This window comes from Oncorhynchus nerka, linkage group LG5 (assembly GCF_034236695.1).
Source record: "Oncorhynchus nerka isolate Pitt River linkage group LG5, Oner_Uvic_2.0, whole genome shotgun sequence".
NCBI lineage: Eukaryota > Metazoa > Chordata > Actinopteri > Salmoniformes > Salmonidae > Oncorhynchus > Oncorhynchus nerka.
This window is the reverse complement of record NC_088400.1, coordinates 32,824,751-32,838,784: the sequence shown is the minus strand read 5'-3', so window position 1 is coordinate 32,838,784 and position 14,034 is coordinate 32,824,751. Positions and strand designations below refer to the sequence as shown.

Here is a 14,034-nt window from a genome sequence, read left to right as displayed (position 1 = left end):
AAGGGAGGAGATAGGGGGGGAGGAATACAAGACACCAATAAGTGGCTTGTAGTGTCTTCTCTCCCCCTGTTCTCCAACCACCCTAGGATAGGCTGTCAGGCTGCAGCTGTCACACACATACACACACACACAAAAGAACACACTGGTGTGGTGACCCACCTCTACCGTGTGTGCAGTCCAAACCCTGCTCCTCTGCTCCATCAGGAGACTCCCCTCAGCACACAGTAGGTCTCTGTTTCTCATTATCTACCTTTCTTCAGTGCCACGCTGTCTCTCTCTTTCCCTCTCTTTCCCCCTCTCTCCCAACCCCCTCTCTTTCCCTCTCCCCACCCACCCACCCACCCCCTCTCTCCCAACCCCCTCTCTTTCCCTCTCCCCACCCACCCCCTCTCTCCCAACCCGCCACTCTCTCTCTTTCCCTCTCCCCACCCACCCCGCATCTCTCCCAACCCCCACTCTCTCTCTCTTTCCCACCCCCTCTCTCTCCCAACCCCCACTCTCTCTCTTTCCCTCTCCCCACCACCCCACCACCCCCTCTCTCCCAACCCCCCACTCTCTCTCTTTCCCAACCCCCCACTCTCTCTCTTTCCCTCTCCCCACCCACCCCCGCCTCTCTCCCAACCCCCCTCTCTCCCAACCCTCCACTCGCTCTCTTTCCCTCTCCCCACCCACACCCTCTCTCTCTCTCTCCCAACCCCCACTCTCTCTCTCTCTCTCTCTCTCTTTTTCCCCCAACCCTCTCTCTCCCAACCCCCACTCTCTCTCTCTCTCTCTTTCCCCCCCACCTTCTCTCTCCCAACCCCCACTCTCTCTCTCTTTCCCCCCACCCTCTCTCTCCAAACCCCTCACTCTCTCTCTCCACCCCCTCTCGTTCACTGCTGCCCCTGTGTTTCTCAACATCACATTGAAATGATGTGTTTGACTGGCATGACACATCCCCGGTCACATATCCATAGGAGTTAATGACCACTCTCCTTCACTCTGATCCCTCTATCTCAACCTCTATATCACTCTCAAACTCACCCTGCCATCTCTCAACCTCTATATCACTCTCAAACTCTCCCTGCCATCTCTCAACCTCTATATCACTCTCAAACTCTCCCTGCCATCTCTCAACCTCTATATCACTCTCAAACTCACCCTGCCATCTCTCAACCTCTATATCACTCTCAAACTCTCCCTGCCATCTCTCAACCTCTATATCACTCTCAAACTCTCCCTGCCATCTCTCAACCTCTATATCACTCTCAAACTCTCCCTGCCATCTCTCAACCTCTATATCACTCTCAAACTCACCCTGCCATCTCTCAACCTCTATATCACTCTCAAACTCACCCTGCCATCTCTCAACCTCTATATCACTCTCAAACTCTCCCTGCCTTCTCTCAACCTCTATATCACTCTCAAACTCTCCCTGCCATCTCTCAACCTCTATATCACTCTCAAACTCACCCTGACATCTCTCAACCTCTATAGCACTCTCAAACTCTCCCTGCCATCTCTCAACCTCTATATCACTCTCAAACTCTCCCTGCCATCTCTCAACCTCTATATCACTCTCAAACTCTCCCTGCCTTCTCTCAACCTCTATATCACTCTCAAACTCACCCTGCCATCTCTCAACCTCTATATCACTCTCAAACTCTCCCTGCCATCTCGCAACCTCTATATCACTCTCAAACTCTCCCTGCCTTCTCTCAACCTCTATATCACTCTCAAACTCACCCTGCCATCTCTCAACCTCTATATCACTCTCAAACTCTCCCTGCCATCTCTCAACCTCTATATCACTCTCAAACTCTCCCTGCCATCTCTCAACCGCTATATCACTCTCAAACTCTCCCTGCCATCTCTCAACCTCTATATCACTCTCAAACTCACCCTGCCATCTCTCAACATCTCAGTCCCTCTCTCCTTTTATCACTAATTTTATGTCTATATATCCTTAGCTTGACATATTTCTTTTATTTTTTAGATTTGTCTTTATTGTTGTGAATTGTTAGATATTACTGCACTGTTGGAGCTAGGAACACAAGCATTTCGCTACACCCACAATAAGAACTGCTAAATATGTGTATGTGACCAATAAAATGTGATCTGATTCGATTTGATTTCTGGCCTACACTAAACTGGATTCCATACCACCAGCCCTATTTACGGCTCCCTCTAAACCCCTCTCTCTGTATCATTCTCATCTCTTTATCTCTGCCTCTCTCACTCCATCCCAAAACATGATAATATCTCTCTGTTTCTTGGTTTTGCCCTCTCCCTCATTCATATTTTTCTCCGTGTCTGTGCACAGATGCGTATCTTAATTTGATCATCCTGTTGTTTCATGACATGCAAACTTGTAGTGTATTCAAGGTTTAAAAAAGCTTCTAAAGTTTGTAATTTTCACTTAAAAAATGAATTGGTCCCACAGATGTCAATGAATTCTAATCAACAAATTATTCACATTTCTTATTGCTGCAGGATTATTTTTCTGCTTCGAGAAACTCAGCCAAATTAGGAAACAGCATCTGTAGGTCTCTCTCTTTCTTCCTCTCCCTCTTTCATTTCCTCTCTCTCACCTCTCCTCCAGTGTCAGTGGCTCTGGCCAGTTTCCCTCACTGAGCCAGCCAAAAAGCCACCTCTGCTGCTCTCCTTCTCCCTCTAGTCTTTCTATCCCATCTCTCCACTCCATACTCATTCCTACTTTCCTCCTCTCGCCTTCATTGGTCTGTGGAGCATTTGTCATGCATGGCTGACTGGAACATAGAGACAATCTCATCACCTCAGCAGTCTGAACCCTCAAGCCATCCTCCAGAGACCCTCGTTCACCCTCTCCCTGGCACCCACTCAACGTGCCTCCACCTGGGGTATCATTATCACTGACACCTGCCTCCATCACCACCAGAGCTATCAACCCAGCCCTCGCTACCATCCTCCATCAAAACCTGCCCTGTCAACTATACTTAATCACACAGAGCAATAACACACACACACACACACACACACACACACACACACACACACACACACACACACACACACACACACACACACACACACACACACACACACACACACACGCACACACACACACACACACAGAAAGGAGTGATGGAATGTATGTTGACACCTTCGAATATAGACGAACTCAACTGTTATTGTTTTTTTCTGATGCAAGCCGAGTCAGAACTGGAGTCATACTGACCCCTTGTGGCATGAGTAACAACTTTTCAATAGAAAAGACTCATAACAGCTCATATTAGCAATTCAAGAGGGAAAAATATTTGTGGAAAAATATCCTCAAAACTGACATCAGAAACAAATCCCAACTATGTTTCAAGGCAAAGCCTTTCTTATTACAGACTGATCTAACTTGTGTTTGGGTAGAAACACATCAACAACACTTAGACAATACTAATTTGGCCTTAGAGTCCAAAATATAGCCCTGACACTGTGTATCCTGTGTGAGGGAAGTGAAGTGATAGAAGTGATGAGTTGGCCTTAGAAAATGTATACCAGTACCACCTCAGCAGACTGGCAGTTCTATGTGATCAGCCAAGCAGAACCCATCCTACACGCCACGGTTCTCTAACTCACAACTTAAAACACACTGACTGACTGACAGATGGACAGACTGACTGACTGACCGACAGACTGACTGACTGACAGGCAGGCTGGACTCAAAACCCATTAGCAAAGTGACTAAAAGATGAATGCGTGGAAACTTTCAGTCTGAGTCATATGACACAGGAGAGGAGAAAGGAGAGGAGATAGGAGAGGAGATAGGAGAGGAGGAGAGGAGATAGGAGTGGAGGAGAGGAGAGGAGGGAAGAGGATTGACAGTGTCTGAATGTGTGTGCCTTCTCTCTCCAAGATAAATCGTGACAAAAGGTTCCTGAATGAGCCTGCATCAGAGTAAAGATGATTGATATCACAAAGCAACGCTGCTAAAAACAACAGACGGACTTTGAATGAGTCCCAATTTTGCTTGTCATCATTGATGTGAAAGGACTGGCAAGATTCCAGAAAACATCATGGCAGATGTCTATTAATAAACTGGCCAGAGATGTAGCCAGACACTGCTTACACCTGTCGTTTCAGAAGAGAGCTTTGATAGAAAGAAAGTAAGGCTGAGTTTCTATCTCTCTACACACTAATACGATGCAAAGTGTATGTGAACAGTATGTGAGTGTGAAGTGGAGAAGCTAGGGTTGTATTTGGCTCCCGGGTAGTAGGAGTAGAGGTTGAAGATGCGCGTGTGGGTGTGTGGTCCCACTCACGTGGTGAAGGCAGGGTTGTACTTGGCTCCCAGGTAGTGGGAGTAGAGGTTGAACATGCCGATCATGAAGGCCACAAACACCATGATGAAGATCACCATGAACTTGAAGATGTCCTTCACCGTCCGGCCCAGGGAGATCTGGAGGGGGCCGAAGCTCTCGTTGGCCGGCAGGATGTAGGCGATGCGGGAGAAACTCAGCACCACAGCGATGGCATACAGACCCTCCGAGATGATCTGGGGGTCCGACGGACGCCACTTATTCCTGGCTGAAAGAGGGAGGGGAGGGGAAGGGAGAAACTCAGCACCACAGCGATGGCATACAGACCCTCCGAGATGATCTGGGGGTCCGACGGACGCCACTTATTCCTGGCTGAAAGAGGGAGGGGAGGGGAAGGGAGAGAGGAGCCTGATCACTAGAAACAGACTTTGATTTCGGACGTGCGAACGGGTGATCCTCGGAGCCGAAGAGTGCTGCTCAGACCACTGCGCTACAGCAGTTCACAGACTCCTGGCCAACGGCGAGAATAGTAAGAATACGGATGATACCTGATGGTGATAGTGTGTCATTTGTATTACTTTGTTTTAAGCCATCCCCAAACCACAGCCCTAACCGTAACCCCTCGGAAGTAATGCTTAAACTGTTCCACTTTGAGCTGTTCCTGTTTCAACCCCGGTACCATGCAGAATCAACCCTGTAAACACGTGGAATTCATCCGTCAAACATAAACGTTTATTCATAATGCATCACTTCTAAGCGAAACTATGAGATGTTGTTGGGAAAGTGAGAGTAGAACGTGAATGTAATTTCAAGGTAGGTGAAAAGAGAAGGGGTAATGGAGAGAGAAACATGGAGGGAGATGCATGGATTAGAGAGAGAGAAAGGGGAGGGAGAGAGAGATATACATTAGAGAGAGAGAAAGGGGAGGGAGAGAGAGATATACATTAGAGAGAAAGGGGAGGGAGAGAGAGATATACATTAGAGAGAAAGGGGAGGGAGAGAGATATACATTAGAGAGAGAGAAAGGGGAGGGAGAGAGATATACATTAGAGAGAGAGAAAGGGGAGGGAGAGAGAGATATACATTAGAGAGAAAGGGGAGGGAAAGAGAGATATACATTAGAGAGAGAGAAAGGGGAGGGAGAGAGATATACATTAGAGAGAGAGAAAGGGGAGGGAGAGAGAGATACATTAGAGAGAGAGAAAGGGGAGGGAGAGAGAGATATACATTAGAGAGAGAGAGAGAGAGAGTGAGGTCTTAAGGGAATACTGGATAACTTACAGCGCCGGATTGGTTCAAAACGAAGAATTTGTTTACTCATAAGCACTTTGTTTTCATCCTTTGAAAAATACTTTCTCATTACAAAACCACCAGGAGAGATAAACACATACGCACACAGACAACTACCAGAGATCAGGGTGTGTGACTGAGTGCGTCATTGTCTGTTGGCTGTTTCAAAGTATTTGTGTGTAAACAGTGGGGAGGCTGGCATATGCGTGTGTATGCAGACTGCGTAGCAGCTTACTTTAAACAGTCGTTGTCATAACAACCCCACACCACAAGATGACGGCAGTGATTAGAGGGCTTGAGCAGTGTACTGTGAAGGGTACTAGAGCACAGTGGCTAATGTAGACACTCGTAGAAGGGTAGAACATGAGAATGCCAACTCTATATTTACACGCACCATAGGTGTAGTAGGCAACCTCAGTAGGTAGGGACGCGTTGCGGATGTCTTCGTTGGTCACAAACTGGTCTACGTACAGCTGGGCCTCGGAGGCCTTGAGGAAGGCCATGAGCCGAGCGGTGAACGATGCTACGAAGATAGACAACATGCCGAAGTCTAACACGTTCCATAAGTGATTCACGTACTCTCTAGGGCCGTCCACCCAGATCTCCTTGACCTCTGACCAGATCATACCTGAGAGAGAGAGAGAATCACAGCAGAACAGACAAATGAAGAACCCCAAGCCCAGAGGCTCTCACCCCCTCTGAGAACCCCCTGTCAGCCACCCTGATAGCCCTTCTGACAACCCCCCCACACCCACTGAGGACAAACACAAGACACAGATTGTACTACTTATGGACTCAAATGGGAAATATATAGAAGAAAAAAAAACTTTTTCCAAAACACAGTGTGTCTAAACTCTGGTGTCCAAACACCCAGCGCGCCCTAGACCTTCTGTCTGAGGCCAAACTAGGCTCATCCAGCCACATAATAATACACACAGGCACAAACGACCTGAGAGCACAGCAGGAAAGAGTGGCCACAGCACTGAAGGGAGTGATTGAAAAGGCTTCTTCTACTTTCCCCAACGCACAAGTGGTTATCTCCACCCTGCTGCCACGAAAAGACTTCCACCCTGCCACAATACAGCGGGTAAATGCAAGTATTTCCCATGACTGTGCCTCAAAACCAAACGTTTTCCTGGCCCACCACTCCACCCTGGACTTGAACAGCCTCTATGACCAGGTCCACCTCTACAAGGCAGCAGTGCCCACCTTTGCCCGAACTCTAAAGGACATCGCTCTCAAACGTATCCCCAACACTTCACACAGGAGCAACAGATCAATAGACACCCCACCCAGACCAGCGAGACACCCTCCCAGATCTGCAGGACCCCCTTGGACCTACACATAGAGGACCCACTCCAAGAGGAATTACATCCAGACCACAGTACACCCAGACACATCCACACCCCCACCCCAACCAATCAACACCCCCCCACGTCAACCATGCCCACACCCCATTTAGGCCCCCTCAGATCAGACCTTTGCCACTCCTGCCCACCCCATGCACCCCACCCCCGCAAAGAGGGCCTCAACATGGAAGCCACACATACGCGCAGGTAGTGAGCGGGCAAACAGTCCCAACACCCACTCTCACACTCGCCCAAGCCAATGGCATGTACCAGATGCTCAGCAGGCTCTGCTCACACTTACTGGCCTGAGGCCAAACCACGACCAACAACATTGGACACTCTATGGAACAAAAAGCCTTCACTATATTATCCTGGAATATCCAAGGCCTGAGGTCATCTGCCTTTGGCCTAAAGAGCAGAAACCCGGACTTCACCAAAGAAATCGGTAATACAGACATTGTCATCCTGCAAGAAACCTGGTATAGAGGAGACGGACCCACTGGTTGCCCTCTAGGTTACAGAGAGCTGGTAGTCCCATCCACCAAACTACCAGGTGTGAAACAGGGAAGGGACTCAGGGGGTATGCTAATTTGGTATAGAGCAGACCTAACTCACTCCATTAAATTAATCAAAACAGGAACATTCTACATTTGGCTAGAAATTCAAAAGGAAATTATCCTAACAGAGAAAAATGTCCTCCTGTGTGCTACCTATATCCCCCCACTAGAATCCCCATATTTTAATGAAGACAGCTTCTCCATCCTGGAGGGGGAAATCAATCATTTCCAGGCCCAGGGACATGTACTAGTCTGTGGCGACCTAAATGCCAGAACCGGACAAGAACCTCAGGTGTTTGTCCCCTCAGCACACAGGGGGACAAACACCTGCCTGGAGGTGACAGCATTCCCTCCCACATATGCCCCCCTAGGCACAACTATGACAACATAACCAACAAAAACGGGTCACAACTCCTGCAGCTCTGTCGCACGCTGGGTATGTACATAGTCAACGGTAGGCTTCGAGGGGACTCCTATGGTAGGTACACCGATAGCTCATCTCTTGGCAGTAGTACTGTAGACTACTTTATCACTGACCTCAACCCAGAGTATCTCAGAGCGTTCACAGTCAGCCCACTGACACCCCTATCAGACCACAGCAAAATCACAGTCTACTTGAACAGAGCTATGCTCAATCTTGAGTCACAAAAATAACTGAATAATATTAAGAAATGCTATAGATGGGAGGAAAGTAGTGTGGAAATCAACCAAAAAACAATTAGGCAACATCAAATTCAAGTGAAGGTGTAAACTTGGCAGTAGAAAACCTAAACAGTATATTTGACCTCTCAGCTTCCCTATCAAATCTAAAAATGTCAAGGAGACAACCTAAGAAAATTAACAACAATGACAAATGGTTTCATGAAGAATGCAAACACCTGAGAAAGAAATTGAAAAACCTATCCAACCAAAACATAGAGACCCAGAAAACCTGAGCCTACACCTTCACTACGGTGAATCACTAAAACAATACAGAAATACACTACGGAAAAAGAAGGGACAGCACGTCAGAAATCAGCTCATGTAATTGAAGAATCCATAGAATCTAACCACTTCTGGTAAAATTTGAAAACTTTTCTTGTTGTTTGTTTTGAGTTATCTATACAAAACAGAGATGTGGGGATAAACCACTTCTCCAATCTTTTTGTCTCTATTACAACGAACAAACAGCAAAAACATATACATGATCACATACAAAACTTAGAATCATCACATTTCTTTCCACAGGGCCAGGGGGTGAGACAGGGATGCATCTTAAGCCCCACCCTCTTTAAAATATATACAGTGCCTTGCGAAAGTATTCGGCCCCCTTGAACTTTGCGACCTTTTGCCACATTTCAGGCTTCAAACATAAAGATATAAAACTGTATTTCTTTGTGAAGAATCAACAACAAGTGGGACACAATCATGAAGTGGAATGACATTTATTGGATATTTCAAACTTTTTTAACAAATCAAAAACTGAAAAATTGGGCGTGCAAAATTATTCAGCCCCTTTACTTTCAGTGCAGCAGACTCTCTCCAGAAGTTCAGTGAGGATCTCTGAATGATCCAATGTTGACCTAAATGACTAATGATGATAAATACAATCCACCTGTGTGTAATCAAGTCTCCGTATAAATGCACCTGCACTGTGATAGTCTCAGAGGTCCGTTAAAAGCGCAGAGAGCATCATGAAGAACAAGGAACACACCAGGCAGGTCCGAGATACTGTTGTGAAGAAGTTTAAAGCCGGATTTGGATACAAAAAGATTTCCCAAGCTTTAAACATCCCAAGGAGCACTGTGCAAGCGATAATATTGAAATGGAAGGAGTATCAGACCACTGCAAATCTACCAAGACCTGGCCGTCCCTCTAAACTTTCAGCTCATACAAGGAGAAGACTGATCAGAGATGCAGCCAAGAGGCCCGTGATCACTCTGGATGAACTGCAGAGATCTACAGCTGAGGTGGGAGACTCTGTCCATAAGACAACAATCAGTCGTATATTGCACAAATCTGGCTTTTATGGAAGAGTGGCAAGAAGAAAGCGATTTCTTAAAGATATCCATAAAAAGTGTCGTTTAAAGTTTGCCACAAGCCACCTGGGAGACACACCAAACATGTGAAGAAGGTACTCTGGTCAGATGAAACCAAAATTGAACATTTTGGAAACAATGCAAAACGTTATGTTTGGCGTAAAAGCAACACAGCTCATCACCCTGAACACACCATCCCCACTGTCAAACATGGTGGTGGCAGCATCATGGTTTGGGCCTGCTTTTCTTCAGCAGGGACAGGGAAGATGGTTAAAATTGATGGGAAGATGGATGGAGCCAAATACAGGACCATTCTGGAAGAAAACCTGATGGAGTCTGCAAAAGACCTGAGACTGGGACAGAGATTTGTCTTCCAACAAGACAATGATCCAAAACATAAAGCAAAATCTACAATGGAATGGTTCAAAAATAAACATATCCAGGTGTTAGAATGGCCAAGTCAAAGTCCAGACCTGAATCCAATCGAGAATCTGTGGAAAGAACTGAAAACTGCTGTTCACAAATGCTCTCCATCCAACCACACTGAGCTCGAGCTGTTTTGCAAGGAGGAATGGGAAAAAATGTCAGTCTCTCGATGTGCAAAACTGATATACAACTGATAAACTGATATCAGTATACTGATATACTGAGACATACCCCAAGCGACTTACAGCTGTAATCGCAGCAAAAGGTGGCACTACAAAGTATTAACTTAAGGGGGCTGAATAATTTTGCACGCCCAATTTTTCAGTTTTTGATTTGTTAAAAAAGTTTGAAATATCCAATAAATGTCGTTCCACTTCATGATTGTGTCCCACTTGTTGTTGATTCTTCACAAAAAAATACAGTTTTATATCTTTATGTTTGAAGCCTGAAATGTGGCAAAAGGTCGCAAAGTTCAAGAGGGCCGAATACTTTCGCAAGGCACTGTATCAACGAATAAACGAGGGCACCAGAACAGTCTGCAGCACCCGGACTCACCCTACTAGAATCTGAAGTCAAATGTCCCCTGCTGATGATCTGGTGCTTCTGTCCCCAAACAAGGAGGGCCTACAGCAGCACCTAGATCTTCTGCACAGATTCTGTCAGACCTGGGCCCCAATCTCAGTAAGACAAAAATAATGGTGTTCCAAAAAAGGTCTTGTTGCCAGGACCACAAATACAAATTCCATCTAGACACCGTTGCCCTAGAGCACACAAAAAACTATAAATAACTCGGCCTAAACATCAGCGCCACAGGTAACTTCCCCAAAGCTGTGAATGAGCTGAGAGACAAGGCAAGAAGGTCCTTCTATGCCATCAAAAAGAACATAAAATTTGACATACCAATTAGGATCTGGCGAAAAATACTTGAATCAGTTATAGAACCCATTGCCCTTTATGGTTGTGAGGGCTGGGGTCTGCTCACCAACCAAGAATTCACTAAATGGGACAAACACCAAATTGAGACTCGGCATGTAGAATTCTGCAAAAATATCCTCAATGTACAACGTAGAACACCAAATAATTCATGCAGAGCAGCATTAGGGCGATACCCGCTAATGATCAAAATCCAGAAAAGAGACGTTCAATTCTTCAACCACATGAAAGGAAGCGATTCCCAAACCTTCCGTAACAAATCCATCACCTACAGAGAGATAAACCTGGAGAAGAGTCCCCTAAGCAAGCTGGTCCTGGGGCTCTGTTTACAAACACAAACAGACCCCACAGAGCCCCAGGACAGCTACACAATAAGACCCAACCAAATCATGAGAAAAAAAGAATTACTTGAATACTTACACATTGGAATACATTTACAAAAAAAAACAGCAAACCAGAATGCTATTTGGCCCTAAACAGAGAGCACACAGTGGCAGAATACCTGACCACTGTGACTGACCCAAACTTAAGGAAATCTTTGACTATGTACAGACTCAGTGAGCATAGCCTTACTATTGAGAAAGGCCGCCGTAGGCAGACATGGCTCTCAACATGGCTCTCAAGTATAAGAGCACAAGGCGAAACCCAGATGCAGACACAGGAGGCAAATGGTTTGAGTCTTTGATATTTATTATATTCCAAAAGGGTAGGCAAAAGAATGGTCGTGGACAGGAAAAAGGCCAAAACCAGTTCAGAGTCCAGGAGGTACAGTGTGGCAGGCAGGCTCGAGGTCAGGGCAGGCAGATTGGTCAGGCAGGCTCGAGGTCAAGGCAGGCAGAATGGTCAGGCAGGCTCGAGGTCAAGGCAGGCAGAATGGTCAGGCAGGCTCGAGGTCAAGGCAGGCAGAATGGTCAGGCAGGCTCGAGGTCAAGGCAGGCAGAATGGTCAGGCAGGCTCGAGGTCAAGGCAGGCAGAATGGTCAGGCAGGCTCGAGGTCAAGGCAGGCAGAATGGTCAGGCAGGCTCGAGGTCAAGGCAGGCAGAATGGTCAGGCAGGCTCGAGGTCAAGGCAGGCAGAATGGTCAGGCAGGCTCGAGGTCAAGGCAGGCAGAATGGTCAGGCAGGCTCGAGGTCAAGGCAGGCAGAATGGTCAGGCAGGCGGGTACAAAGTCCAGAAAACAGGCAAGGGTCAACACCGGGAGGACGGAGATAGCATAAGAGAATAGAAAAGGCAGCATGGGAAAACACACACGGATTGACTTGGAACATACAAGACAAACTGGCACAGACAGACAGAAAACCCACACTGATTGACTTGGAACATACAAGACAAACTGGCACAGACAGACAGAAAACCCACACTGATTGACTTGGAACATACAAGACAAACTGGCACAGACAGACAGAAAACCCACACTGATTGACTTGGAACATACAAGACAAACTGGCACAGACAGACAGAAAACCCACACGGATTGACTTGGAACATACAAGACAAACTGGCACAGACAGACAGAAAACCCAGGTTTAAATACCTGGGGAAGATGGGTGACACCTGGAGGGGGTGGAGACAAGCACAAGGACAGCACAAGGACAGCACAAGGACAGGTAAACAGAACAGGGTGTGACAAGAAGACAAGCTATGTGCACACTGCCCACTGAGGTGGAAACTGAGCTGCACTTCCTAACCTCCTGCCAAATGTATGACCATATTAGAGACACATATTTCCCTCAGATTACACAGACCCACAAAGAATTCGAAAACAGATCCCATTTTGATAAACTCCCATATCTATTGGGTGAAATACCACAGTGTGCCATCACAGCAGGAAGATTTGTGACCTGTTGCCACAAGAAAAGGGCAACTAGTGAAGAACAAACACCATTGTAAATACAACCTATATTTATGTTTATTTATTTTCCCTTTTGTACTTGAACTATTTGCACACCATTACATATATATATAGACATAATATGACATTTGAAATGTCTTTATTCTTTTGGTACTTTGTGAGTGTAACGTTCACTGTTTCATTTTCCTTTTCCGTTTCACATTTGTGTATTATCTATTTCACTTGCTTTGGCAATGTAAACATATGTTTTCCATGGCAATAAAAGCCCTTAAATTGAATGGAATAAATGTACATTTAATTGAGAGAGAGCGAGAGAGAGAGGGGGAGAGAAAGAAGAGAGGGAGAAACCAGTGGATTTTTTTGTAATGATTGATCTTATGTTTGTGGGTACCACTCTCTTTCTTTCTCTTTTCCTATTTCTTTCTCTCCATCCACCATCCTTTCCTTCTTTCTCTCTTAATCCATTCCCTCACATTCCTCCTCTTACCTCCCTCATTTCCTCCCCTCTTACCTCTATCCCCTTCTCTCCCTATCCCCTACTCACCCAGCACCCACTTCATGATCAGCATCTCCGTCCAGGAGAACTGAGTGGTCTTGACCCGGAACACCTGACGAGGGTGGTCAGTGATGGTCTCGTTGGGCAGGTTCTTGACCCCCTCAAAGCGGTCTGAGGCGTTGATGACCAGCAGGCCCAGGAAGATGGTGAAGGACACGGCGTGGGCCACAAACTTCATGAAAGGACTTCTCAGGATCTGACCCAACTAAAACAAACAGTGTCAAAAAATACAGCCTTTCTTTATACTTAGCTCATAGCTGCTTTATCTAGGAGAATGTCTACTTACTATGACTGTGATGTGGATGTCTTGCCTAGCTATCTTAAGATGAATGCACCAAGCGTAAGTCCCTCTGGATAAAAGCGTTTACTAAATGGTTCAAATGTAATTATAAGCCCTGAATGCTGATTGGCTGACAGCTGTGGTATATCAGAACATATACCACAGGTATGACAAAATATGTATTTTTACTGCTGTCATTATGTTTGTAACAAGTTTATAACAGCAACAAGGAACCTCAGGGGATTGTGGTATATGGCCAATATACATCCCTTAGTCGTGATATATTAGCCATATACCACAAACCGTAGAGGTGCCTTATTGCTTAAATGTAATAAATCCAAGTTAAATGTGTACATGATATTGCAAAGAAACAGTATCACTGTCAGGAGGTGTCATAATAAACTGACTTAGTGGAACTAGTGTGGACTATGGTCTCTAACCTGAGGCTGAAAAACAAAACATATTCAGTTAAGTCAGACTTAGGGATCAGCTACAGTAAGTCAGA

General features: G+C 46.0%; 1 protein-coding gene across 1 annotated transcript in view; it reads right to left on the bottom strand.

Annotated features, from left to right (window-relative positions):
• LOC115137741 (short transient receptor potential channel 7-like) overlaps nucleotides 1–14,034 on the bottom strand; it is a 105,825-nt gene that overhangs the window by 17,099 nt on the left and 74,692 nt on the right. Inside the window, exons 5-7 of the mRNA XM_065018544.1 lie at nucleotides 13,238–13,454; nucleotides 5,953–6,186; nucleotides 4,272–4,536 (exon numbers count right to left, since the gene is read on the bottom strand). Coding sequence (XP_064874616.1) covers nucleotides 4,272–4,536; nucleotides 5,953–6,186; nucleotides 13,238–13,454 — 716 coding nt within the window. The remainder of the gene's footprint in view (nucleotides 1–4,271; nucleotides 4,537–5,952; nucleotides 6,187–13,237; nucleotides 13,455–14,034) is intronic.